The 27,221-nt window shown below is 45.1% G+C and overlaps 1 protein-coding gene across 1 annotated transcript in view; it reads right to left on the bottom strand.

Annotated features, from left to right (window-relative positions):
- TRIM71 (tripartite motif containing 71) overlaps positions 1–20,056 on the bottom strand; it is a 57,773-nt gene extending 37,717 nt beyond the window's left edge. Inside the window, exon 1 of the mRNA XM_076332315.1 lies at positions 19,163–20,056. Within this exon, the coding sequence (XP_076188430.1) occupies positions 19,163–20,056 (894 nt within the window). The remainder of the gene's footprint in view (positions 1–19,162) is intronic.
- Between the last annotated feature and the right edge of the window lie 7,165 nt (positions 20,057–27,221).

Genomic DNA, 27,221 nt, shown 5'->3' with positions numbered 1-27,221 from the left:
TCAAGTCGAGAAAATTGAGTCAGAGTTATTAAATTTACTTTTTGCAAATCCATTTCCCTATTTAATGCACATTTTTGTAGGGAAACACATTTTAAAAGCATTCCTTTAGTTTTAGGCCTAAGCTACCCATTCTATAACAAGTTCTGCAACATGTATTAAGAGAGACTGCCTTGCGGTAGAGACTGTCCTTATAACACATCCTAGACACACGCTTCAGAATCTTTGTTCCCCAACACAAGCCGAAGCAGCCTCAGAGCTGGGTGACGTTATACATCTCTGCACAGAATCACAAGCCAGTTTTCAGCAACACATGGGTAATGAAAGCTAAAGCTCCTGCAAGCTGACCAGGTTACTTTCTGCACCTCGCGCGCCAATACATAGGAGAACCCTGTGTCGCTGGTTCAACATGCCAAATACAAGGATGTTAAAAAGCCAAATAATTGTTATCTGAAGCTCAGTGCACGTGCTGAGTTCAGTGCAAACATCCATTTTGCTCTGCCTCCCCACACAAAAGCCAGGAAAGTGGATTCCAAAGTTCAAGCACTGTTACCACAGAGGAAATGCTGAAATGAAACCTGGAGTCTCACTCTAGCAATGCTTCCACAAAATTTAAAGGACTGAGTTCTTGGGCACCTCTGTCACACCAGTAACATGCAAACTATTTAGGCTACATCTCCTAAGCCTACATACTTATTTTGTCCGTGTTCCATGACTCTTTAAAACATCACAATGAACAATAAAACATAGGTCATACATCTATAGCCATTCACTGCAGTATAAGCCTATTAAAAAATGAAATGGCTAATAAGTTCTGAAACGGATAAAAGTAGTAGTAACCATCATTAAAACAAGGGGTAACACGAGTTCTTACAAGAGCTATTTCTGCTGCTGCTATTTGTTTCTCCTCTGTTCCCTGCAGTTTATTATAATGCACATTATCCAGGGTGGGGGGTGGTAAGGGACTGCTAACCAAAAGCTAGCACCTCACAACAGCCAGACACACACAGGTTGTGATGTAAATGCATGAGAACAAGCTGATGTTTTAAAGACAGTCTCCTCCTATTTTGTGTGTAACAAGATACTGTTGCAAGGGCGAATCCATTTCAACTATAGCTGGATTTTATGAACAGGATCCAGTCGCATTGCTCCCCCCCCCCCGCCCCCCAAGCTGATTAACCTTTAAAAAACCAGAACCACCACCCCACAAGATTATAACACCACTCTTGACTGGCATAGATTGTCATTGTCCCAGACTTCATCCTGCACTTAAAATACCAGAAAAATCCCCCAAAATAGGAACTACACTGTCCTCTATCTGCCCCACATAATTACTCTTTCCTTGACAGTCACCATCTTTTACACCACAATCCCCACAAAACATCAAGCACCGCTCAGACCCAAAATCAGGTTTTAATGCTGTCCCTTTTCATGCAGGTACAAAAGCCCAGTCTGCTGTCAATGCAAGCATTTTATGGAGTTGCAAACCTCCAAATTCCACCCAGAGCAACACTATCCTCTTTGAAACTTTTCCCAATGGCTGTCTCAAAGCAAGAGCCCATAAAAAAGCATTTATTTCATCAAACTGGAAGTTGTACAAGGGGAAACAGTCTTGTGAACACCACCATATTTAACTCATTAGACTTTTCAAATGTTTTGGAGTTTGACCATTTCAGGGAGGGAGGGAAGAGAAGGCATTTACCAGCCATAGCCATTTAAAAAACATTGAGGGAAACAGGCAGAAGAGTGCAGGGCTTCCTTTCAAATCTGAAAAGAAACATATCTTCCTTGTTGGCCCTCCAGTCACATTCTGTGCTGTTTTTCCTTAGGACCATCTAAACAAGACAGATGTAGCCAGTATCCAGGCAGCAGCTGAAGCCTGAGCACTAGAAAGGCACTCTGGGGTGGGGGATGGAAGGGAAAAGAGGGAGAAGAGAAGAGGAAGCCATTTGGCTATAAAAAGGATCTTTCTTTCCTGTTGAAATGCAATGGTAAGGAGTGTCAAAATGGCTTAAGGGTGGGGAGGTCAAACATGTTTTGAGATGTTAAACTCTTAAGCTTTGTCAAAAAGACTGAAAAAAATCTTAAGGTAGGTTTTTGTTCTTCCTTTCAAAATACTTGCCATCGTAATAGCTGCAAGCAATTCTGAAGTTTCCATTATCTGTTCACTTTTATCACAAACTAGCCAGAACTATTCAGTTAATATTTTATCCTAATGAGTCTGCCACTACAAAAACACTTCTGAAAATTCCTATTTTCCAGTAATTTTCAGATGCACCTTATTTGCGAATCCTTCCTCCCTTCAGCAAACCTCCATTTTAAAAATCAGTCACTACCACTTATATAGTATGAACTGACTCTGCAATAATAAGGGTGCTGGAAAATAGACACTAAATAGCAGTTTTATTAATGACATAGCATCAGCACTCTGCACAACACACCTTTAATCTGTATGCCATCAAAATTAAACACAACATAGGGGTTTTTTTGCTGCTAGACAAAAATATTTTAGGAACCTCTGGGACTGTCATATTACTTGCTATTTAAATCCAAGAATGACATTTCAGAGCTCTTCTAAACCTCATGATTCAAAGCTAGACAACTAACGGTGCTTACAAAAAGTCAAGATGTGAGAGAAGGCTTAGTAAAGCTTGTATAGTATCTTTCATCCTTTTCTATTTCCTCACTCTAAAATCTGCAAAAAGGAAGCATACAGCTTGCACAGTAAAACCTTATTTGCTATGGCTACAGTACGTCTTTAAGCAACCCCAGCTTATTTTTTACTTTGTACTGCAGTAATACAAGAGTCTGAGTCCTTTTTTTTTTTTAACTCAGAATCAAGAATTTAGTGATATGAAACAAGAGCCACTGGAGCACAGACTGGCACCCCAGACCCCCCCTCCCCTCCTACTGATGAGGAAGCCAGGCTCATCCTTGCTCTCTTGTGCCAGTCACTCAGGTTCTGCTCTATAAAGTTGAACAGCTCCCACAAGAGAGTCCAAACCACCATCCCAGAAGTTAAGACTTGAAAGTTCATTCACAGGAAATTGGATTTACACCTGCCTCATCTTTGAGAGGTGCATACAACAGGGATACAACAGAGCAAAGTCAATTCTCCACCAGGACCTCCCACCCCCACACTCAAAGGGGCTGGGGTAGGGGGTGTAAGAAGGAGACTACCTTTGGGAAAGGGTTTTGAGCTGCAACTTCTGAACAGATGCTGGAAACCCAGATCCTCTATCCCCATCACGGAGCTTAAGTTACACATCAAGAAATTAATTCCATTTGCTAATATAGAAGTCAGGATGTTGTTAGCATCCTGACACTCCCACTCAACCACTGAAGTCCTCTCATGTTCTATAAGCACCTTGTCTCTGTCTCAAGTTTCTGCATTCTACTAAAACTTGCTGCTTGGGGTGGGGATTGCACTAACTGGTATTACAGCCCTTTGGGATATGGGTGTTACTGCCTTGCACCAGAGCTGTTCTATGGGAAAAGTCCTCTGAGAAGTGGAAAGTCAGACTTCTCTCTCACTTGGGCAGGTTTTAAGCAGGAAGTCTTTCCAGCACCCCATTGGATTGGCTTGTTAGAGTAAGAACCAGCATCAGCGGTGTTCCTCAAGGCTGTTTTCATATTTGGCAGGTTGACTGGGCTGAAGAAGTCACCCTTCTCTATACGTTCTCAGGAATAAGGTTCACTGTGCAACCAAACACTCGGCCAGCACAACACTAGATGTTTACAGGAAAAGACAAGGCTGCTTACAGCAAGAGGAGGCATTTGAGTAGAAGCATAACTTCCCTCTCAATTGGGAAGTCTTCTGGAATTAAAGGTTAATTATTATAACCCCACACAATAGAGGCAATACTTTTAAACAACTCCTCAAGCCAGCTTCACTGAAGCTGCTATCGGAAACATGGTCAGAACCTAATATCACCCTCTTTCCCCAGCTCTGCAGAATTCAGAACTCAGTATTTGATCAACATTGTTTATTTGAATTTGGTAAAAACTAGGATCAGTGGGAAGTATTTTGTCAATCCCTTTTTAGGGCATAAAGGCTGAATCCCCTTGTGCCAGACATTACTTTCAGATGCCAGCACGGTTGCCAAATTGCCTGGCCAGCTAGTCTAGCAAGGACAGAAGCCCATCCTAGCCTAGTATATTTTAAAGGGAGGTATACACAGAGGCAGATCAGGAAGAGTTGAGAGTCGATAGAACCAGGTAGTATCCCCTCTTCCTTTTGTGCCAGGGTAGGATCAGTAAATGATTAAGATTTCCATACAAAATCTCAAGTCTACAGTATGTAATATTAAGACTTATTATCACCACACAGCCATCTGATTATTCAGAAACACAGCATCAGAAAACATCACAAGAAACTAGAAAAAAGTATTTTTAAAAAAGGTCAGGACAATGACTAGCCAAGAGATGGCAGTGTTTCTATCTGGTAAGCAAGAAAAATACGAATTGTTTATAGCATTCTAGAAGGGTAGGAAGTCCAGTGGCATCAGTGATATATTGCAAGAGAAGCAGAGACTTTAAACTGCTCCTCTCTCCCTTTCAGCTGCAGCCCAGTTAAACTGAATAGCCTCTTCAGGTGCTACATCCAGTTCTTGGTTAAAGCAATTGCTTTAAGTAGCAGAAGTAGTATACAACTACAAACATCCAGATTAATAGTAATTGGATGCATCTAGACAAGAAGGTGGCAATATTTTAGTGGTTTAGTAGTCTCCAATAAATGAAAGCATTATAAGAGATTGTCTATGCAGTTTAACTTGACAAAGAATTCTCAGTTTTAGAATACTTGAACATTTTAGCTTTTTCAATTTGATCTAGATTTACAAAAAAAAAAAGGAAGAGTAACTGCATAAATCAGTACTTAAATTTCACTTGGCATTTAAGCTAGCCTAAGGAAATCCCAAGACTGCCTCACCTCTGAATTTTTAACATGGTTATTGAACACTGGAAGATGAAGTTTCAGTTCACATGTTCAGTGCAAAGGTCACAAGCTCTGCAAGACCATGATCAGAAACATTCCAGGGCAGTGTTGCTTAATTCATGGCAACAGCTTTATTTAACAAAAGCACTCAAGGAATGGTTTCCCTCCGTAACTCCATATGGGATCAAACATGAAACAAGTCCGCTTACTCCAAGAAGTGGCTTCGTTGGCCACATGAGAGCTGGGTGTTTTGAGAATTTGTTTGCTGGTTTTGTTTCTTTTTGTTTGTTTAAACTTTGATTTATAAAGATCTTTCATTCTGAAAGCATTTCTACCTAGTTGTAGCAGAAAGAGAGCCATGGCATACATATTTGGCAGGAATATCTCCCCTGCTTGGAGAAAAACAGATACATGAAATGGGGAAAAACAACCCACACACCACGATATTCTGACTCTCACTGATTTAGGAGAGTATCTTTCAACAACAGCCATTTGCTCCTAGTGAACTCCTGGCAGCAGTTTGCTTGGGTCAGACAGGGGTCTCTGAAGAGGAGTTTCCTTTCTTAGATCACTAGTGTTTTATATCTTTTCACATCACACTGCTCAAAAACATGTGCTACTTCATTAGAATATGTGCATCCAAACAAGTTACTAGATTTACAGCTGTGGAAGTCACCTTGGATTATTTCCCCCTACGTCCCTCCTTAGGGCAAGGGACTATATAGCTGTCTGTCAAAGTATCTCTGCCACAGGAGCCAAATGGAAAATTGCCAATCTATTCCCAAAATGAGAATCCACTAATACAGGCAGCAACTATTTCTTTACACACACCTTAGGAAAATTCATACCAGCAAGCTTTGTAGTAAAACCATAAGCCACAACATAGAATGAAGTAGTTGTTCTCAAAGCAAGGAATAAACCAAATTCTGTCAGTTCCCAAGAACAGACAACTAGAAGAGAGTTATAATAGGAATATACTCATTATCATGAGTAGTTTAGATTTCCATCCCAAGGTAAGCCATATAAAAATGCACTTGAATTCTGCAAGAAGTTTACACTGTTCTCCCATATGCTGAGGAATACCTGGAAGAGCAAACGATTTCCAAGACAGCATACCATTTCAGTGAGTCTCACCTGCTGCTAGCGTGTTTGAATAGTACATAATAATCTCAGCTGGGAGATATCACTATTCTATTTTTTTTATTTTGGTGTTTCTTTTAACATGCAACATTTCTTTCCAATCTATCCCCTAGCTTATGAGAAGTGTTTCCTTTTATGTTTCCTCCTTGGATGGCATCAAAACGAATTTAAACTTCAAAAAATAAAAACATTCATGAAAATACTGTCTTCTCCTCTAGCCAAGATGATTATTAAATTCCATGTATTATATGGTATTTTCAGTTGAGACCATGTTTTTTTCTCTTACACTCTAATTAGTTTTCTAATATGAGCAAAAGAATGTAAGACAGGACATTATCATGGGAAAGCCTTGAAAATTTTAGATGTAAATTAAAATGGAAGGACACCTTGTGGACCAGTTACTCTAGAACTATATACTATACAGCTTTCCATATTTTTTTCTGAAACAGCTATATTGAACATTGGTAAAGACAAAACAGCAGTTCTGACAGGATACTGGTTCAATACATTATTCCTCGATTGATTAACTATCAAGATTTAGCTTTCATTTAGGGAAAAATAAGTCAGTCTTACTATGCTAGCCAAACCCTCATAAATACTATGTAAGTGTTTATATAGGTATACTACAATATCTAATGAAAACAATAATAGGAACAGAAAAAGCGTATTATTAACAGCTGAGAGGAATGAACACATACTCCATGTTTAGACAGTGGCTTGCACTAGCAAAAAAAGATGACTTAGTTTAAAAGTGAGATGTTTAGTCACAAGAATGCTTTATAATGAAAAGCAGAACTATGGCTTTAACCAAAAATTCATTCAAAGCATCCAAGTTATTTAATTCCCTTTCAAAGTTCAGGTTGCTAGATTTAAGGCACAGCTGGGGAAGGAGAAGAGATGAACAGGTTTGGACGAGAGAAAGGGATCTTCAGTACTTTTTCTCCTTCTTCCCTACAGCATCCTCAGCTGCAGGGTTTTGCTACCTCCATCGTCTAATCATTTCAGCCAGCCTGGCATTGGCTTCCTTCCTCTTAGATTTGAGCCAGTTCACCCTGCTACTTGTTGCTAATCAATGTGTGAAGGGATCAGATACAGAACACAGACTGCCTGAAGGAGGCTGAAGCAGAAAGGAAATGCAGATTTAGATGACAAGGGATACCTGTGCCAAGGCTAGTGAGGCAGCTAGCTGGGTTTTGTGTAAGCCACCTTGCTTTGCCTGCATATCAAACACTGTATCACTTCCCTCCCCCCCCATAATGAATGCAGGTTTTCATGCCTCGACCCCACTTGGAGTCCATACCACTGAGGGGTTTCATCAGCTCAAGCTCCTTAGCAGCCCTGTTCTTTGCTGAATGGCGTAGGCTGGCATTAAGAATAGGTTTCAGAAGTGACATCATAAACAGAATGAAAATGCTAGCCTTGAATTGTATTTACAGGGATGTATCTTGAGAAAGGCATGACTTCTCTGTAAGAAACTGGTTGCCAAATAAGCCAGCTGAGTAGGTCCTCCACACAAAGTTTTTGTGGCTCGATGAGCCAATCAGAAACCAATGAAAGCAAAGCTAATGAGTAGTTCAACACCCTAAATTACTTCTACAACAACTATAAAAATTATGGTCCTTTCTGTAGATAAATACAATTCAATTGCTGAGCAGCATCTGAGATAAGACTGAGATATGATACTGAAGCTATTAACTGAAAGAATGGTTCAAGGTTATTTTTTGTTCCAGTTTGTAAAAGTAAGCTTAATGTTAACACCTGCACTTTTAAATTAAGGTTCTCCCATTTCTACTCTCAACGTAGAAAGTTTTTTTTGGCATTGTTGCCAAGAGACCAAGATAAGAACACTAGTAAATACTGTCAGTAAGCACATACTACTTGAACTCACTTCACCGACTTAAAGGCATAGGAAAAGTAATGAAAGAACTGACAAGGAAGCATCCAAGTGAAAGAGCCTTTGGATCAAACCCAAGCCTGAGTGTATAGTATGCCACTACAAGCTTAAGTGGCCAGCCAGAGAACCCAACTACTCCAGTCTTTGCAGAGGCACGCTGACCTTACCTATATCCGGTCAGTGCCAAAGGCTCACGCAAAGGGAAATGAACATATACATTATGTTAATTTTAATCACAGTGCTTCAGAACTTCCAGGAGAATCTCTAATAGTTCTCTAGAAGGCCTACCTTCCTGGATCATAAAGTAATTAATTGTAACCAGCAGCATCACATGCAATCAAAGGGCTCCCTGAAAATATTATTTCAGGAGTAAGCCACTCTGAGTGGAAGCCCCCCCACCCCTTCAGGCTCACATGAATGTTGCCCAAGAGGTTTTCTGCTTGTCTTTGGTACAGAGACAAAGAAATTAAGCTGGCTTGACACAGCTGCTACTGTTTAGAGAGTAACAGTTCAGATTCAGAGGTACTTACTGAACTACTTTTTGACAAGATGCAAAGATAGGATAACATCACCTTTGCCAGAAAGGCAATAACATGAAGATAAAATCGTGTTTGTTTTGACAAGTCACAATTGTCTAAAACTTATTCCATCAAGTGTATCAAATTTGTATGCAGTCTGTCATTGGGAAGAGCACCTCTCAAGAATGGCCCAAGGTTTGGAGTAGGCAGCCCTGCAGCAGCATGCCAGCTATGCAGAAGATATCGGCTCAAGACCCTCCATCCAGGCTTGCCTTCCACTCACACCAGCCTGCTTAGACTGCCCACTAACCTCCATGCTATCTATCTCACTGACAACCATATGGCATAACCCAAGTAAGGGAGCCATGCTTCAGCAACGGAAAGCTCAAGGGTCATACATTAGTTATCTCTGCTCTAGTAAGAGGCTCAGAGTCCTTGAGAAAAATCAGTAATGCTAGGAGAGCAACAGCTACCACAAAACAGTACTGTCAATTAAAATACATGTTGTCTAGAATGAAGAAAGGAGACGACACCTTCACTCCAAGAAAGGGCATGCTGTTACCTTTTGGGACACTGTCAATAGCCACCATTTATAACTCTAATCTAGTTCCTAATTCTAATCTTATCAATGCTTCCATGATATTGGGGGGATGGGGGGGGCATTACCCACCCACCCACCCAATTGTCTTAAGTACAAGAGGGGAGGAAGCAAGAAGAGTATTACATCTTCCCACCCCCTTACCATTGTATTAAGTACAGGACTGGGAAGACTGGGACCTCAGTATTCCAGTAATTCTTCTGTATTTCATCCTCTCCAATTCCCTAAGGTTCTGTTGTTGTTTGGTTGTTATTTCTTTCCAGGTAGAATCCACTCTAGACCACTGCCTGACACTTCTAGTTCTGAATTTTATCTCCCCCACACCCCTCAATAAACAGTCCCCCCCCCTTCCCAAAATATTTGCCCACCCATTTAAAAGCCTTTAACAGAAGTTGACACCAAATGCATTGTGTTGGGACACCACTGCGACATTACAGCTGCACCTACAGTAACTAGAAGGGGAGAAGTTATATTTGCCATTTGTTCAGTCTAGTGTTCAGTCAATTCAATATGATTCAATAGAGAATTTATATATCTGCACAATAGTTTCTATAACTTGCAAGCACTTCAAGTGGGAGAATCACAATTTTCATTTTCCCCTACAAATAACCATTGTTCTCTGAAGGGAGACAGCTCTCACAACAATTCTGGCTGGCTTATTTATCAGTCATCAATTAAAGAAAATCTGGTTTCCAATTTGCTCATCTAGCCACAAAACCTGTGTTTAGGACACACTCAGCCAGCTCATTTGGTAACCAGTTTCTTACAGAGAAGTCATGCCTTTCTCAAGTAACATCCTTGTATGGATCAAGTATTCTTGAAATTTGAGTGACTTTGTCTAGCAGCCTGCAGACCCCCTTCACGCTCCAACTTCAATGTATTAAATCTCCAGTGCCTTTGGGCACACCGTATATAGCAGTGGGGGCGGGGTGTGCTGCAGGGGGGTGAAATTTAACTCTTTACCAGCATTGCTTTTAAAGGAAAAAGAAGGCTTGGAGGCACGGTGATTCTTTCCATTCTCTAACAAGTTTTTCCTCAAAGTAATAGACTCACTCTGCCTCACATATACATGCACTTACTAAAACATTTTAGAACTATATAATTGCCTTCCAAACTACAGAAAGACACAGCAACAGCAAGCCCCTAGAAGCTACCTGATCTTTATCTCTTACACCTTCAATCACCTGACATGGCATTACTCAAGGTTACAGAAGATCAGGAATAGTAACCCTGTCAGGCAACAGGGACCAGTACTGACTAGTTCACTGGCGATTCGCAGACCACACTACCAACCCTCATATAGGAGAGCAGAATTCTCTAGTCCCTCCACGCAGCACTAGATTGGATTACAAAGCTTAAAGGCATCCATAATGCAGACAGCTTTCAAGCTTTGCTTGCACCAAAGACTTAAGGCTAGGGATTTTTATATTGTACACTTAACTGTCGAATGACAGTGTGAATGGCGTGAGTAGTAAGAACCACTGAAGTGAAGGGGGAGGGAAGAGGGGAGGATTTGAAGTTTGATAGCTGACATTTTCCCCTAAATAATAGTTTGCCTTTTGTTAACCAAAAGCAGCTGAACAAAAGGCTGTATAAAATTAGTCTTCTAGCATATGCCTGCCACTCTGGACAGAGAGTACCTAAACATGCAAACGGAACCCACAAAACCCAAGATGACATGGGACAAGGGAAGCTACAGCAACAAGCTCTAGCATTACCATACAAGAATCCTGCTGAAGTTTGATTTCTGAATCTCAGGTCCCTGCCAGCCTTTTAATCCAGCCAAACGCAGTATTCAGTAGTTCTGTACATTTACAATACCTTAACTAGGGAAAGGAAATATTTACAGTATATGGTAGTTTATAACAACATTGGCTATCCACAATGTATGGGATGGGCACGTAATACAAGCAAACAACTAGAAAAGATAAGGTTTAGCAAACTTGACAAAATACCTTTAAATATTTTGGTTATGCATGGAGACCAACATTAAAGGGAAAAGGATGCAACACAAGTTTAGCTATTATCTTTAGCTCACTTAAGGAGCCTTCTCCCCCCAAAGCACTGAGATCCAAGGGCAGGCAGTCGCTATTGACAGTCCTGGAAAGTACTGGTACGAGAGCAGGCTTGGCGATTACTTGTGTGATCTTAGTGAAGATCATACCATGGTAACCAACAGGAGTAAGACATAACTATGAGGTAACAGGAGGACAGCAGCCTTTGATTGGATTAATCTGTTCATTTCAGAAACGAGTTTAAGATATTTCATGTTTCTTTGTTCAGTAAAGACCATTTCCACTATAGCACTGAAGACACACCTCACTGTCCCCAAAATTTTACATATTCAACTCTGAAAAGTTATTTCACCCATGGCTAGTGGGACAAATTTAAAGATTTCCTCAAGTTGTCTACCTACTGCTGGATGGTAAGCCATTTTCTCCAGCACCAGTGCAGAGGCATAGCACAAAGTATGCAGAATCATAAAACAATAAGCTTCTCATTTAAAGTTTCCAGTTCAAGTCTTAGTCACTTCAAAAATATTTCACCTACATATGTAGGAAAACTGCTGACCAGACATCATCCTATCCAACAAGCTCACCATCTGAGGTTTTAGAAATGCATGTTATACACTCAAGTGAAATAACAGGACTGGAGCTCTTATTTCTTACAGCTGAACATGTAACTATGAATTAATTCTTGTGAGGAAGTGTCAGTATTGCACACATATCCAAGAGGCAGCACAGTAGGACAACACAGAACATGTATTTGTGAGCCTCATCTGTGGGTACCGAGTTTTACTCCTTTTCTATTAAACAATTAGAGCATTCAAAGCTGGTCAGCATTTTTAGTTCCTAAATAAGATTATTAGCTACGGACTCCATAGCTGAAACTTTTGTTATTTTGTTGAGTGTTGAGAAAGAAGTAGCTTAAGAGTCAAAAGAACTTTAGGAAAGAAGTACTACTTCTTCATTAGCCACATACAATTTCTCTTCTTTAAGATGAGAAGGGGAAGAGGAAGAGATAAAATTGTCCAAAGTGATATTGGATAGTAAAGAAGCTTCTGAACTCATGTTAGAAAACAGTTAGCAGACAGTATTGCTCTGATTCTTTAACATGTTTTTGTTCTATTCAAAATTGATCAGGATGCACAAGCATAATTTGTTTGTTAAGAGGACTAAACCCATCCCACCCACATAGCCCTTCAACAAGCACAGCCAGGGAAAGTAGAAAACAGCCTGTGGAAGGAGCTGGAGCTGAGCCCATGACGAGAACAGCTAAAACAAGGACATATGCCAAATATATTTTAGGATCCATTCATTACATTACCCAATACTTGCATTGCCAAGCAGTAGTCCCATTCCCATCCAGTATTTCTATACTTTAAGACTTAGAATGATAGGGTAGAAGCATTACTAAAAATTATGTACTACATAATTAGGTTCCAAGATTATATTTGTAACTGCTCTATTGAAAGTGGATTACAGCTAAAGACAATAAACCCCTTCTGTGAAATCTTATCTGTGGTAACATTAGTCTTGCATTCGGTGCATTGTTCGTACAGCTTAAGATCTCTGCTCTCAACACCATGATTCTTTGTGTGATGGGAAGACACCAACAACTTTGCAGGAAGGAAGGGAGTATGGGAGGAAAACTAGGAAGAGACAGGGTCAAGACAGTATTGAAAGAGGAATGATACCTTCTTAACTTTAAAACAGAGGAACTAGGTAGTTTTCCTCTAAGGAAGCATGGTCTAGCAAGCATGTTTACATGCTCTGAAGATTTAGCTGAAAGGAGAAACTCCTACACACGATGCAAGATTTCTTCACTAAATTGAAGCAAAGTTCACTCAGACCCTCTCTCCAAGTTGAGGGATTTGACAGAAGTTAAAGAAAATTAAGCTCTCCATATACAGTAGACTAATTTCATGCCTATTTATTGTATGCATATCTCCAGTGCTATTTTCTCAAGAAAGTTATTATAACCTCAGAAGTCTATGCTGCAGCCTGCAAGTTTCTACTGTATTGATACTGTTGGTTTTTCAAAGATGTTCTCAAAGTAAAAACAGTCCATGAAAATTGCCTGAACAGACAAGGTATTTCTGTTTCTTCCAATTTTTACTCACTGGAAGCAATCTGAAGTCATGTTTAATTAGGCCAGTGGTGTAATGAGATCAGACTATCACTAGGAAAAAAAGAAAAAACACCTTTGCTATATTTACCCTAAAATGTTGAGAGTATTTGAACATCAGTCACACCAAAGAAGAGGAAAGGAGGGAAGGTTTTGATTCTGTCCAGTATGGTTTTAAAGCTGTCTCAAGCCCAGCAAAGTTTTCATTCAAGAGAGAAGCAGTTAAATAAAATACTTCTACATACAGAGAAGAGCCAGGAGCTAAAGGTATGCTGGGGAATGAGCAGCTGAAAGGAAAGTAAGGCAGAGTAATCAAAGAGGTGACCTGTTCAGCACCAGATATCTGAACATTATTTTTAAGTAAAAAAAGTGTGAAAGTAGAGATTAAACCCCTTCATCATTCCAAAGATGTTAAGTCCACATTACATAGACCATGTATGAACAAGGTAACTCACTGCCCTGCTTTCTTCACCAGGAAAAAGTTAAAAAGGAACACACAAGTGTCAGTAACTGAATCCGATATACCTGCACGTGCATTTGATATCAGAAAAGACACAGTAAGTACGATAAATGAAGGGTGCATCAGTGTAAAGAAGTATATGCACAGTTTCTTACATATACTGGAAGTATGTATTTCTCTAGCTCTGTACACATTCTCCTATAAAGCTGAAGCTATAGCAGCCACGATAACTGCAACACAACAAAGTATTACAGATTAAGACCGGTGCCCCCAGGATGCACTCCTAAAAATTTTAATCATTTTGTTAGGAGGTTAAAAAACCCTTAACCATTAGAAAAAGGAACAGCAAGAGCCTGCGTCACATTTGTATCACATACTGCAGTTTCATATAAATAGCCCTTAAGCAAGAGACACGGAAGTGGGGACACAGGCATATTCCCTTTGTGTTAGCCAACTGTTTTGGTGAGACGTGGGTGGACAGTGTTAAGAGCACCATGGAGTAAAAGCTCAGTCTTTGGCAGTGACGGCAAGCCGTTACACAAAAGGGACCATATTTAACCTACCATTCCTTCCTAGCCACACTGTTCCTCCTTTTCCCTCATACCAGTTCAGTTTGGGCCAGATTCCTCTTCAATTCAAATAAACTTATACCAATGCTAGAAGGAGGAGGAAGGGGAAAAAAGTTTTCTGCCACGTTAAGCGAGCTAAATTGGCTCACAGAAGCATCTCCTGAGTGCACATAACCAAGGCTGGTGAGAACAGAGGAAGCGAGATCCCCTTCTTTTGAGTAGCCATGAGATGTTAAGACAGCTCACTCCCTATTGTGAAACCAGAGCTTTGCCTTACATTAGAGCAGCTTAGGTATAAAGTCAATCAGCAAATTTAGCCAAGGTAGCAGATAAGTAGCTTTCAGTAGCTTTCAGTTCAGCCGAGTTATGTGTTTGAATGCCTTCCCCTATACATACAAAAGCCTTCAAAAGTTGCATCTTTTACAGTCTGTAAGACAAAATAAGGAGAAGTGTAATTTTTTTGTAGTCTAAAAAGACAATAATTTCAGGAATATATGCAACTCCAGAATTCAATATTAGCAATCTAATTTTAGCCAGTCTTGTCCACATGCACTGATACCCCCATGAGCCATTTCAACTCACTGATCTGGCAAGAAACTTCCGAGTTTGTGAATTAATCTGATCAATGAAGAATCTGACCAAAGCCAGAACTGATGCAAGCAAAAGGAAGGAACAGTGTGGCTAAGGGCAAGGGGAGAAAGAACTTTAAAATCTTTTCTTGCAGTGGGGGGGAGCCATGGTGCTACAGAGTTTTGCCTTGTAGTCTGTGAACCACTTCTAAAATGAAATCTGTAAAGCTGTACGAGAACTAAGGGGTCACAGACCATTAAGTTGACTGAATTTGGCAACTCCACACTTTCCCTAGAAAGTGTTAGAAGTCTGCTATTGAAGTGTTTTGACCATCCGCCACTGTTATCACCAAGTGATACTACAGCATGTAGCAGCTGAGAGCTGGCATAAAAGAAACCCCACATTATTTAACTTGAGACTTGTGGCCTTTTCCACTTTCTGCAACAGCAAAATCATTTGAATCCAGGTAGTTTATCTATACAAGCCAAGTATCCTACAGCTGTTTCAACATTTTCTAAGCATCTGGTTCGGTTTGCGGCCTATTATTGAGAATTCTGTGAAAAGAAAAATAGAGGTGCTCTTTCAGTCTGAGAGATAAGACAATCAAGCACACTTTGACATATCAGTTAGCATATTTGATTTAATTATGGATAAGACTAAGGCAAAACCTTTTTCAAGTTTAAAATCCCGTTCTGATGGCTTTTATGACAATTATATCTAGTTACTACTGTAATGTTGGTAATTCTATCCACACAAACGTGGTCACACAGAAGAAAGTTTTCAGGGTTGCAACACAAATATTGCTACATTTGTAGAATGCTTTGAAGCATCTGACAGATTAAGCATTTCCCTTGCTGCCCTGATAGCATTTTACATCAGACCGTGAGGTTCCAACTAGTAAGCAACCATACTTGGTTTCAACAGCAGCTCTGTGACAAAGAAAGATTGGCTTTTGCTTTTTTTGCAGGAATAGTTTACTTTGCTTTCACACATCCTTGCAGTATTTGCAGGCACTCTCCACCCTGAAAGCAGTGCCCAGAGTTCCACTTTCTTTAATGTTTGCCAATACAGTAACAGTCAATATTCTCTGTTGTCAGTGACTGCCTGTACTCGTAGCACACAACAGGTTACTGTTGTTTTACAAGAGTCAACAGCTCAAGTGAGAACAGAACCAGCTCAACTAAAAAGAGCCTGCTCCAGACATCCCAATAAAGAGCTGAAATCTGCATTTCTCTGCACCGAAGGATGAGCAACTACGTTGATCTTGTCTTGCAAATGCGTCTCTGTAGTCTTGTTTTGAGACTTGGAACACCCAGTAAGTAACCACCCACAGTGCTATTTCCCTCCTCACATGAGGGAGTCTCAAAATGGGGGTGGGGGAGGGAAAATTATGGGGAATGGACACTGCTTTTCCAGGAAGAGGGATAGAAATACCAGGGAGAAACAGAACCAAAGGGTAACAAGCGAAGTTGTGATGTTGGAAGTATCATGTTCTAGGCAAGGAGGTAGAAAATAAGGGAGCCAACTGCTTTGGCCCAGAAAAGCCTCAGGGACAGGGTGAGTGTCAAACTCCTTATAACTTCTCAAACAGAGTAAGGAAGATACATCCTGGGGAAGGAGAACTCCGAATCCAAGAGAACTACTATTCTAGCAGCTTACAGATGAGATCTGCCTGTGCTCAAACTTACCTGCATGACATTAGTCTGAAGGAATATCCTGCTCTGTCACCAGCTTTTCCCACTTACATACTGAGCAGAACCGGAGTTTATAACTACTAATATTAAGGTTTCAAGCTGTCATTCCAGCCTTGCATTTTAGGTTTGTTTTTACACTATTAGACAGCCAAACAAAGTACTCCGTGCATCACTTAAGTACTCTCTTGGAAGGCTGCCTGTCTATTATCGTTCCTTTTATGAGGCTGTAAATAGCATTCTTAGAATTAAACAAGCAATAACCCTCACAGTTTTGCAGCCACCCTTTCTCAAAAAAATTGTACACCTCGCCCACATTTTCAGTGAGTGAGAAAGATTCACAGTATAAACTGTTCCAAACAGTCATAGTCTCTCCCAAACATTTCCCCTTGAGTGAATAATAAATACTTGCAAATACTGATCAGGCACACCCAGATTAAGGAACCACCAAAACTCACTAATCAAGAACAGTAGTAGATCATTAATTTGCAGAATAAAAGCCTTTCTCAACAGGAGCTGAAGGCCTGAAAATGCTCACTTGTTTTAAAACAATTTCTAGGTCTACAGGGCACCCAAAACCAATCCGAAGAGGCATGTACTCTTTTCAAAGCACACTATTGAAAATAAAGTATTAATTATGTAAAATAAGTTAACAAGCTTTTTTTTTTTAGAAGTCACTTCTAGAAAAGCTGTACAGTTTAAGCTGGATTAGAGTATCTTTCTTCCCTTTGCAATTTAAGCTTTTAAGTCTACAAAATACCTTGGAACTCCTGTCCCAGCTACTCTTCACCAAGTGGTGGAGAATACATCTGCTTTAGAAGCTGGATATTCTATGGCCAACAGCCTTCTATTGTTTCATTTTACACACTTTGAGAAGCTTTATGATACTAAGAACACAAGAACTAGAAGCTTTTTAGCCCATACCACAAGTCCGAAGTTATACTCCAAAATGAAGGCAGAAACATAGCTTTTTTAGCATATTAAGAACACCATGCTTCATTTCATTCTGGCATTTAGTATCACATATGTTCTTTAGGAAGCCCACTAACAGGAAGATACTTAGACACCACAAAAAGCTGTAAGCAGCCCAATTGCCAGTAAGGTGTTTTGTTTTTTTTAAACCTCCTTGCCCCTCAAGCACACACCACCACCACACCAAGTGTCATTTTAAGGTTTTTCTTTTTCCAGAGAGTTCATATTTTGTCCTCTAACACTAGCAACTTTAAGAAACAAGAAAAGCTCTTCCAGAGCGTTCTAGAAATTCCACAGGTACAGTAGCATTAGAGGAGATAGGAAAAGCGTCCTTGCAAACTGAAGACAAAGGCATCACCACATTTCACTAGGCTAAACGCCTTCATGTATCAGTTAACCAAGCATCCCACAGAAAACTCTTGTACTACCATGTCCTCAGGCAGGCTTTTCCCCTGAAGTGGTTTGTTCTGTTGTCCAATTTCATACTGGGAGGAAATTACCTCCAACACTGAAGTTACTGGAAAATTCCAGCAAAATCCCCTGCGTTGACCCCCAGAGCAGAAGGCGGGGGGGGGGAGGGGGGGGGAAACAGCAGACCGCCATTTTCGTTTCAGATGAAAATCAAGTTTCAAACTATCAGAGCAAGAAACTATGTCCCAATGAAACTCGAGACACTGTCAGTATATTTTGAAGAAGCCGCAGCCTCTTTTAGATCTGTGAAACAATACTTAGGATCATCAGAAACGAAACTTGCAAGCAAAGCGTTTTAAATGAAGACCACATAAAGCAAGTTCCCATTTTTGTATCAGTAGAGTTCTCATTTGCACCACAGAGGCAGCTAAAATGTTAACCAAGAGCAGGAGATGTAGCTGGCATAAGCAAGGGTGAACATCTTTGCTAACTTTGTGACTACCTTCAATTAAAAAAAAAAAAAGAAAAAGAAAAAAGGAGTCCTTTCCTCGTTACAGTTATCTTCCTTCCCTACTTATTCGTTTCCTCTTTCTTCAATGAGTTACACGCCGAACACAGTACAAAGCAGATTCCACGAAGTAATTTAACTTTGCATTAGAAACATTAGGGGCTTGGGGGACTCCAGACTTTTTTCCTCGGCTGCATCTCCACGGTCTCGCTACCCCTCGGTACGCGCCCGACAAACTCCCTCAGACAGGCAGCGCCCGCAGCAGCCCGATACCCCGCCGCACGCCGCGTTAGCGGCTTACCGCCGCGCACGGGCGGCCCGAGGCACCGACGGCCGCCTCCCGGGACAGCGGCTCCCGCACCTCGCAGCGGGCCCCCCCCGGCTCACCTCCTCCTCCTGGGCGGCGGCGCGGAGCGGCGCCCAGAAGGAGCGGGACGGGACGCCCGGGGACGCCGCCGCCGCCTCGCCGCACGCCCTCCCCCGGCCCGTTAGCGACTCCCGCCCCCCGCACCGGCCGCTGCAGGGGCGCGGCGGCCCTGCTCCCACCCCCGAGGCCACCCCCGGCCCCCGAGCTCCGCGGGGCGGCAAGACCCGAGCGCCTCCGCGGGCGGAGGAAGCGCCGCGGCCGGTCCCCGCCGCCGCCCGCCCCTCAGGGCCGGCCGGCCCGCCCGCCGCGAGGGTGCGAGGCGGGCGGGGGCCCTCTGGCGCCGGCGAGGGGCGGGAGCGCGGCCGCCCCCTCCCGCGTCGCGCCGCGCCGCGCACTCGCTCACCTCGTCGTCGTGGTGCTGGCAGTAGCTGGCCCGGTCGGGGAAGACGGAGAGGATGTTGTAGGGCGAGGCGGGGTAGGGCGGGCTGAGGGCGAGCGGCGCGGCGGGGCCGGCGGCGGCGGCGGGGGCGGCGGCGAAGCGCTCGATGAAGTGGTCCTTGGTGAGGCGGACGCGCTGGTGCGCCCGCACGCAGTTGTCGCACAGGTGCTCCTGGCAGTCGAGGCAGCGGGAGCTGGCGGCATTGCCCTCGTCGCAGGAGCTGCAGCGGGGCTCGCCCTGCCGGCTGTGGGGCCGCCGCAGCAGGAGCGCCGCCGAGCCGCCGCCGCCGCCCGAGGAGGAGGATGAGGACGTCGAGGAGGGCGCGGCCGAGGCGGCGGCGGCGGGCGAGGAGCCGGCGGCGCGGTGCGGCGGCGGGGGGCGGCCGTGGTGGCGGTTGTTGCCGCCGCCGCCGCCGCCCCCTCCCGCGCCGGAGCCGGCGGCGGGGCCGGCCCCGGCGGCGCGGCCGTTCTTCTGCTCGTCGGCGGCGGCGGCCACGACGACGACGTCCAGCAGGTTGCTGAGGAGGAAGTTGGAGGAGGGCAGCGCGTCCATGCCCGAGGGCTCCGAGATCACCACCTTCTGGTCGCAGATGGGGCAGCGCAGCTTGAGCGCGTCCCCCGCGCCGGGGTGCCGCTGCGCCTCCAGGCACTGGCGGCAGAAGGCGTGCAGGCAGGGCAGGACGTGGAGCCGCCGCGGCGGGCCCCCGCAGGAGGAGCCGCCGCCGCCGCCCCCGGAGGAGCTGGAGGTCTGCGAGGAGGACGAGGAGGTGGAGGAGTTGGAGGAGAGGGGAGCCGGCGAGCCGCACATCTCCTTGCACAGCGGGCAGATCTGGAAGTCGGACTCGGGAAACGAAGCCATTTGCGATGGGCCTGACTCCCCGATGGGGGGCAAAAACGTATCTCCCCTCCCTCGCAGAAAAAAGCGTGGGCGGAAAAAGCAGAGGCGATGGGGGGGGCGTTTGGAGAGGCGCGGGGAGAAGGTAGTTCTGCAAGCGGCTTACGAGCAAGCTGGCATCGATCAGTCGTTTTGCCAAGTGGGATCGATTGGCCGGTTTTGAAAATACGGTGTCATCGATCCGGCGGTCTGCAGGGAGCTGGATCCTCGCCTCGTACCTCGCTGCCGCCGCCGCCGGGCTTGCTGCTGCGGGGGGGGGTGTGTTTTTGGTATCAAGGTGTAGCTGTCCCGTTCTCTCTCAGCAAATGGATCCTCTCTTCCCTCACATGTACTTAACCCCCGATCCCCCGTTGCATTAGACAAACTGTATCGATTCCCAGATCGGTCAATACCTCACACAGTCTTCTCATTTCCCCCTTGGGTCAGCAGTTTGACAACGTGGTTTGGTTACTTGTCTTCTTCCTAAACAGAAAGTGCATGGGCGCCAACCGCCCGATCCCCACCGCATCCAGCGGCGACCGGACCTCTGTCCGCCGGGGCTCGGCTCCGGTTCCCACGGCCGCAGGACGGGGTCGGGGCGGCAGTGCAAGTCCCTCTTGGCCGGGCGGGGAGGGCGCGGGTGGGGGGCAGCAGGGGTTTAACTCAAGTTTCGCTCTTTCTTCTTGGGGCGTTGGTTTTTTTCCTCTTTTCCTTTAAACCTGTGCTTGTCGGGGGGGAAGGGGAAATTTCGTTTCAGTTCCCCCCTCCACTTTTGCAATCCAGAGCAGCTCTAGGAGAGAGAGAGGCACTGAAACACAGTGGCCAGGCAGACTTCTCCGGCTCCAGTCCTCCCCCGCCGACGCCTGCTCCACCACCGCATGACTGGGGGTGGGGATGGAGGGCGGCGTTGGTGCCCACCCCACCGGCAGAGACTCACGCTGGCGGGACGCAAAGGAGGAGGAGGAGATGGGAAGGGAGGAAGAAAAGGGCTCCGGGGACGGCTGGGAAGAGCAATCCCCTCTCGCCTCTCGGAGTCTCGGCTCCCGCCGGCCGCCTTCCTTTAAGCGGGGCTCCCCCGCGGAGGGCAGCGCCGAGCCCGCAGCGGTCCCGCCACACGCGGTGCCCGGCGGCTCGGGTGGCTCTCCCGGCCGGCGGCGGGCCGGTCAGCGCCGCGGGCTCGGCGCGGCTCGCACACGCCGCGGCGGCCGCGAACGGGCAGAGGAGCAGCGGCAGGTCCCCGCCGGCCGCCCTGAATTATTCATGGGGGGTGTATTATATTCGCTCGCACAAATTGGAGCCGCTGTGCAATGCTATCCGAGAGCGCTACGCTCGCCCCCTCCTCCTCCTCTCCGGTTCTCGCTCGCTCTGAGCCCCTGCAGCGCCTAGGATCACATTTCCTTTGTCATCTCGCCTCTTCGCGTGGTGTTTTATTGAGAAAACAAAAATAATATAAAACCCGAAGAGGTGGAGGGAGGAGGGGAAAAAAAAGCAGCAAAAACCAAAACGCCCGCCTCCCCCGCGATCTGCCGGGCCGGAGCCCGGCGGCCCCGGGGGGTGAATTAGCAGGAATTACTCACTGATGCAGCAGCACCGTCCCGGGCGGCGTGGGATCCGGGGAGAGCCATCGCGCCGGGCGCCTTCCCCCTGCCTGGCGGGGTGCGGAGGGGCAGAGCCGGGCGGCTCGGGGGCGTGCGGGGGGGGGGGGGGTGGGGGGTAAGCTCAAGGCGCGGGGCAGCGCATGGCCCGCCTCGGCGTGGCCCGCAGGGCTGGCGGCGGCGCTGGCTCCGGCCCCGCTGAGGCCGCCGGCACTGGGGCGGCGCGGCGTGCGGGAGCCTTTTAAGCTCCGACGGCGCGGGCTGACTTCCGCCCGGCTGCGGGGGGCGGCCGGGGGGCGGCGGCGGCGGGCAGGAAACATTCGCCCTCCTCCTGCCCGACCTGCCCCCATCCGCCCGCATCCAGCCCCGCCGCCCCCCCCCCGCGATTTTGTAATATCGCTGTTTTCGGCACCGGGGACACCCCCCCCCACCCCCGGTTTGACGCGTTTCGGCCGCGGCTCGGGCGATTGCCAGCCCCCCTCGCCCTTTCTCGACTTGAGATGGGAGCGGGGAAGGAGCGGGGCTCCGGGGCCGTTCTTTGGAAGCATCGGGGCGTTAATGCAGCTTTAAACATTAAGTCGCTCGATTAATTGTTTTCTTACGCCCAGTCTAGGGCTGATCTCCGGCTCCTTTCCTCGCCGTTGCGGTCGCTGCCGGGTCTGCCGTGCCCGGGAGGGCGAGCCCGAGGTTTGCTGCTAGCCAGGGGCAGGCGTTTCCTCTCCTTTAAACTGACGCGATGAAGTTAGCAAAATTTAGCGGCGATGCCATTTGCACTGCTGCGAGACCAAACTGAAATAAAAACGCAACAATTATTTTGTTTTAATGGAACGCCGTGCAACCAGCAACTGCTGAAAGGAAAGTTTTCGCTGCAGCACGGCTGAGTGGCCAGCCTCTTGTTTTAGTGGGGCTCGTACTAGCCAGGGAGGACGCATGGCATTTCACGCTTAACGAGGAAACTGGAAATGCTGAAAAGTTTTAAAACATGAAACCGTCTCACAGAGTGGAAAGCCAAAAAAATAGGAAAAGGAATAAAAATTGGAAAAGATACATACGGAATCGTGAACAAAAGCATTTGTAAATAAGCAAAATAAAGTCAAAACAAATTAGTGTTAAGTAATGATAATAATATTTTAAAAACACCACAGAAAAGGAAAACAAGCTATTAAAATATATTGATTGACGTTCCTCCTCTGTTTAGGCCTTAGACGTACAAATAACAAACGCTATTTAGGCCTTAGACACACAAATAACGCCAACTTAAACTGTCTACTTAAAAATAAAAATGTCTTTTGTCTTGTGCTGACAGGCACTAAACACAGCGATGAACCATGCCTGTGAGGATCTCTCGCCAAAAGCCCTTCAGAGAACTGAGAAACTCAAGAGCGCTGTCGTCCTCATGCAAGACCAAGCAATGGGAATCACTGATGAAGTCCATGGGGCAGCAAACGTACCTTAAGTTGTAAACAAGCATGAATATTTATTATGCCCCTCAGTAGTATATTCAGCTGGGAACTTGCCTTGTGTATCACTAAAGGATTTGGCTCAGGGGCCGTGGTCTTTATATTACGTATCCATATGTTCACATTTGAGCACGCAGGTGAAACCCACCGCAGCTTTGACTAGCAGAGGTTAAAAAATCATCGAGCCTTGCCTCAGCTCTGTTTGTTTGTCCTGTGGTTGCCGCAGAGGGTTATGATGCTGTGGAGCTTGTCCTTTTCCAGATGAAGCCAGTTAGTCGTGAAGAAGCACGGTTGATCTGTTTGGGTTTCCCAGATAATGCTTTCCACTAGCTCCCTCAGTAGAAATCGTCATATTTTGCATTCAGAAATATTTTAATTGGGCAGAAATTCCCTGATGCATGTCTCCAGGCATATCTGACACCCCTTGCCTTCCTCAGCGACAGCTGTTTGCTTTCCAGCTAACCGGCTGAAGAGGGGAATTCTGCGCGTCCATGCTTCAAATGGCTCTAACGGGTTCACGAGGCTACCTATACGCTGCAGAAGGTCCTTTTCGCTGACAGGATCCACTGTATTTGTGCCAAAGCTCCCGAACCTCGTTTACAGCTTACACCCTCCCTGAGCTTGTAAAAGGCTATAAGCAATTCACTGTCCCTGAACAGTGGGTCCTTATTCCCCAGCTGTCATCCTCGTATTTGAGCACCTCTGTCTTTCTAAATCAAAGTCCTTCTTTTCTTCTCCCTCCACCACCGCCGAAGGAATGCAACATTTCGAGGCTTCCTCTGATTATGGATGGCTTTCTGTCTTCGTTATGAAAAACGCTGAAATAAAGCTAAAGGGAATACGCCAATATTACGCACTGAAACATTAGCTGCTGGAGCACATGTGTCCTCAACTACACAGCAGATAGCACCGTGCATTTTTCTGCTTAGTGCATTGACTCGATGGTTTTCGATCCGGTTAACTTGTTCTGCTATTAAAAAACTCTCAGCTCTCCTCAGATAGAGCAAGGCCTCAGTATATTTCATTTGTTTTCTAAGCCGACAAACACGTGGGTGAATAACAGTGCGAGGGCGATAGGTGAAGTACAAGAGGCTTCTGGTTCCTCGGTAGACAGCAGGATGAGAACTTATTTTTATGATTTTTCCCTGGGAAGCTAGTGCTTCGCATTTACCCGTTTTGTTTCTTAAAAACAAAAGAACAATAGCTATCCTGGTTAGCGGGGCTATTGTCCCTCTGTGCCAAATAAATGAAATCTCACTGCTTACGTGAGCGTCTGAGGCATTTCTCTGCATTCTGCTTGTTCTCCTTTGTGTCACTCTGCTGAGGTTTCTCGCATTTATTCCCTTCTCTCCAGTATTTTTCACACTTGTTTCTCTCATCTTTCTTTTGTCCTCCATTCATATGCTGTTGCTGGTCTGAATTTGAAACGGTGTAGTTTGTACTAAAGGCAAGCCCATTATTTAAACTGTTGAAATAATAACTGTGTCAAGATCACATCAGAACTGTGTTAAAACATTAACCGTTAAAACATTCTGACAATGCTAAAATCTGGGCATGACTGGCCAGATCTTCAGAGACATCTAATGGGCATCAAAATAGCTCTGAAGATATGGGCCAGCTTCCACCTAGTTGGAAAATCTCTATTTGGCAACATTTGTCTGTCCTTGACTAGCTGCCCAGCCACTGCAGCTAAACTATGCATTAAAAATACGTAATTTTTTTTCCTTTCCCCCTTTTATTTCAGTGGAAAATAGGATATTGGGGCAGAAGACTGCACCTGAGTCATTCTCTAGCATCTGCTTCCAATGTCAGGATGTGCTTTCCACTGTCCGTACTTGGAAGCTTCGTTTGCTTGAAGGAAAGCATCTGCTTTCCGCCAGCAGCACTACAGGACAAACAGAACCGTGTTCCTGCCAAAAGCAATACAGCTGGAAAAGCCAGGGGTCCGGAGGTTAAAAGCTTTGTTAAATAGAACCAGGTACAGTAATTGTGGGTTTGAGGATATTTTACTGTAATTTTAGAGGCAAACATTCACATAAGGAGCTCTCCCCTCTACCACCTGCGTGAAATGGTCCAGCAGCCAGATACTGTTTGCCCTGCTATGTTGAGCGCTAAGGCAGCATGCGAGCTCAAAGCTTGGCAGGGCTTGCGAACAGAAGTAGCCGAGTAGCTGGTGCAAGTCCCTGAATGCGCACAGGTAATAATGAACATACCGGGCTGAACTTCTGTTGTCATTGTTACTGTTTTGCGCCTGAGGGCCCAGAAAACATTTCCACCTCCAGTATTGCTATACCAAAGAGGTCCGCAGACATAAAAAGCCAAGACAGTGGTTCATCGCTTCAAGTTCTGCATAATATTTTCTAGGGATTATAGAGACCTAAAACTCTCCCCGTCCTGGTGCACCTGAGAATCCGCTTCCTTCTTTATTTGTTAACATTTACAAAGAGGCAAGAGACACGGCTTTGCATCCTGCTTGGATCTTTGCCTCCCACACTCTAGTAAATCAATGTACGAAGGGAACACTTCCAACAGGTCTATCCACAGGGAAGGACTTCAGCAAGACCTTGATGTGGGCTTAGTCTTTGGGGATTTCACATTTGTCAAATAGTCCCAGATAAATGAAAGAGGAAGGTTTTGCTGTTGTTTTTTAGCTCACCGTTAGCAACTTATTCATTACACTCAGAGGAATATCCATCTTTTTTTTGGCTTTCACCAGGACTGTACTCCACGGACAACTGTGCCGCTTAAGTCCAACCACTTTAGTGCTGATTTGTGCTTTTTTTTTTCCTTTCCTCATTTTTCCTCTTGTGAGCACAAACTTCTAAATTTGCCTCAGATTCCAAATTTGCCATGCCTGCTCTTGCATACTGACTCTTGCTCAACCGTATATCTGTCATTGGATCCATTAGTAAGTACAGTAGTAAGTTCAACTTTCTGCATGTGTTGCTGAGCTTCCTTTATGGTATGCTGGATCTTGAGCAGGGTGGAGGGTTGGGGAGCAAAGAAGGCGTAAGTGTTGTCCCCATGGTATAAATCATTGGGAACGGGCTTGCTCAGCATATTAATTCAAGCTCTTGACACCCCCTCCTCCACCCATCCATCTCCCCTACAGCAGGGTCACCTTGAGTTTAAAGATGTGCTTGTTAGGATGTGATGGGATCCAGAGGAGAACAGAGATAGCCTGCCCTATACACATGTGCAAGTGAAATCTATAGCTCTTGGCGGTGTGCAACTTCACATCTTTACATTCTTCAAGGGCTGGCTTTGGGAAGCGGGGATCTTGCACTCAAACAGCTGACACTACTTTTAACCCCAGAGACACGACCAGGATTAGGGATCGATCCTCTACTCTCCGGTCCCAGAGCGAAGTAAACCCCTACTGTCTTGCCTTACAGCACGGAACTCTGCAGGCAACTGATGCAAAGGTGTCATTTTTGGATGTGCTAAAGAATGGGGGTTTTTTCACTTGTATTGGTAGAGTCTCCCGGAGCACCTTTTCTGCTTAAGCCTCGCTTTAGCTCTCTTACTACTTGGTATGCATCTGAGAGGAAACTAAATGACCTTTCTTTTCTTTTTTTCCTGTGCCTCCTCATTAATTCCTTCTTCCTTTCAGAAATTCTGGCTGAAAATCATCCATTTCTAACCATGTAGTGGGATTTAGCATCACAAGGACTTTTAGCACCTTTACCTCCCAATGACTGTATCTCTAAAACTAGTTTCCTCTTCCAGACTTCTCAAATCTCTCTCTATTCACCATCTGTTCAATCAGATCTCTTGTTAGACTAAGTACCTGTGTTGGTTTTAATCTCTGGTTATGACAGTGTGACTATTGCCCCCCAGGATGGGCTCAAGGCCAGAAGATGCAAATGTCTATTCTTCTCACCCTGACTCTGCTCTAACCCTGTCACAGCTTTCAAACGTGACGCCTACCATTAAGAATGGTCTAAATCCAGGCTTTGGCCCACAAGGGAGTGACTTCACTGTCTGGATGTTGGACTTTACAAAACACATGCAAAAACTGATGCTGGAATAGTATTAAAGGCTCTCAAACTCACCTTCAGTGAAATCTCCCATCAGATCACTTTTCCCTTCAGG

This window comes from Aptenodytes patagonicus, chromosome 2 (assembly GCF_965638725.1).
Source record: "Aptenodytes patagonicus chromosome 2, bAptPat1.pri.cur, whole genome shotgun sequence".
In the NCBI taxonomy this organism is placed as follows: Eukaryota; Metazoa; Chordata; class Aves; order Sphenisciformes; family Spheniscidae; genus Aptenodytes; species Aptenodytes patagonicus.
This window is presented reverse-complemented; position numbering and strand designations above follow the sequence as displayed.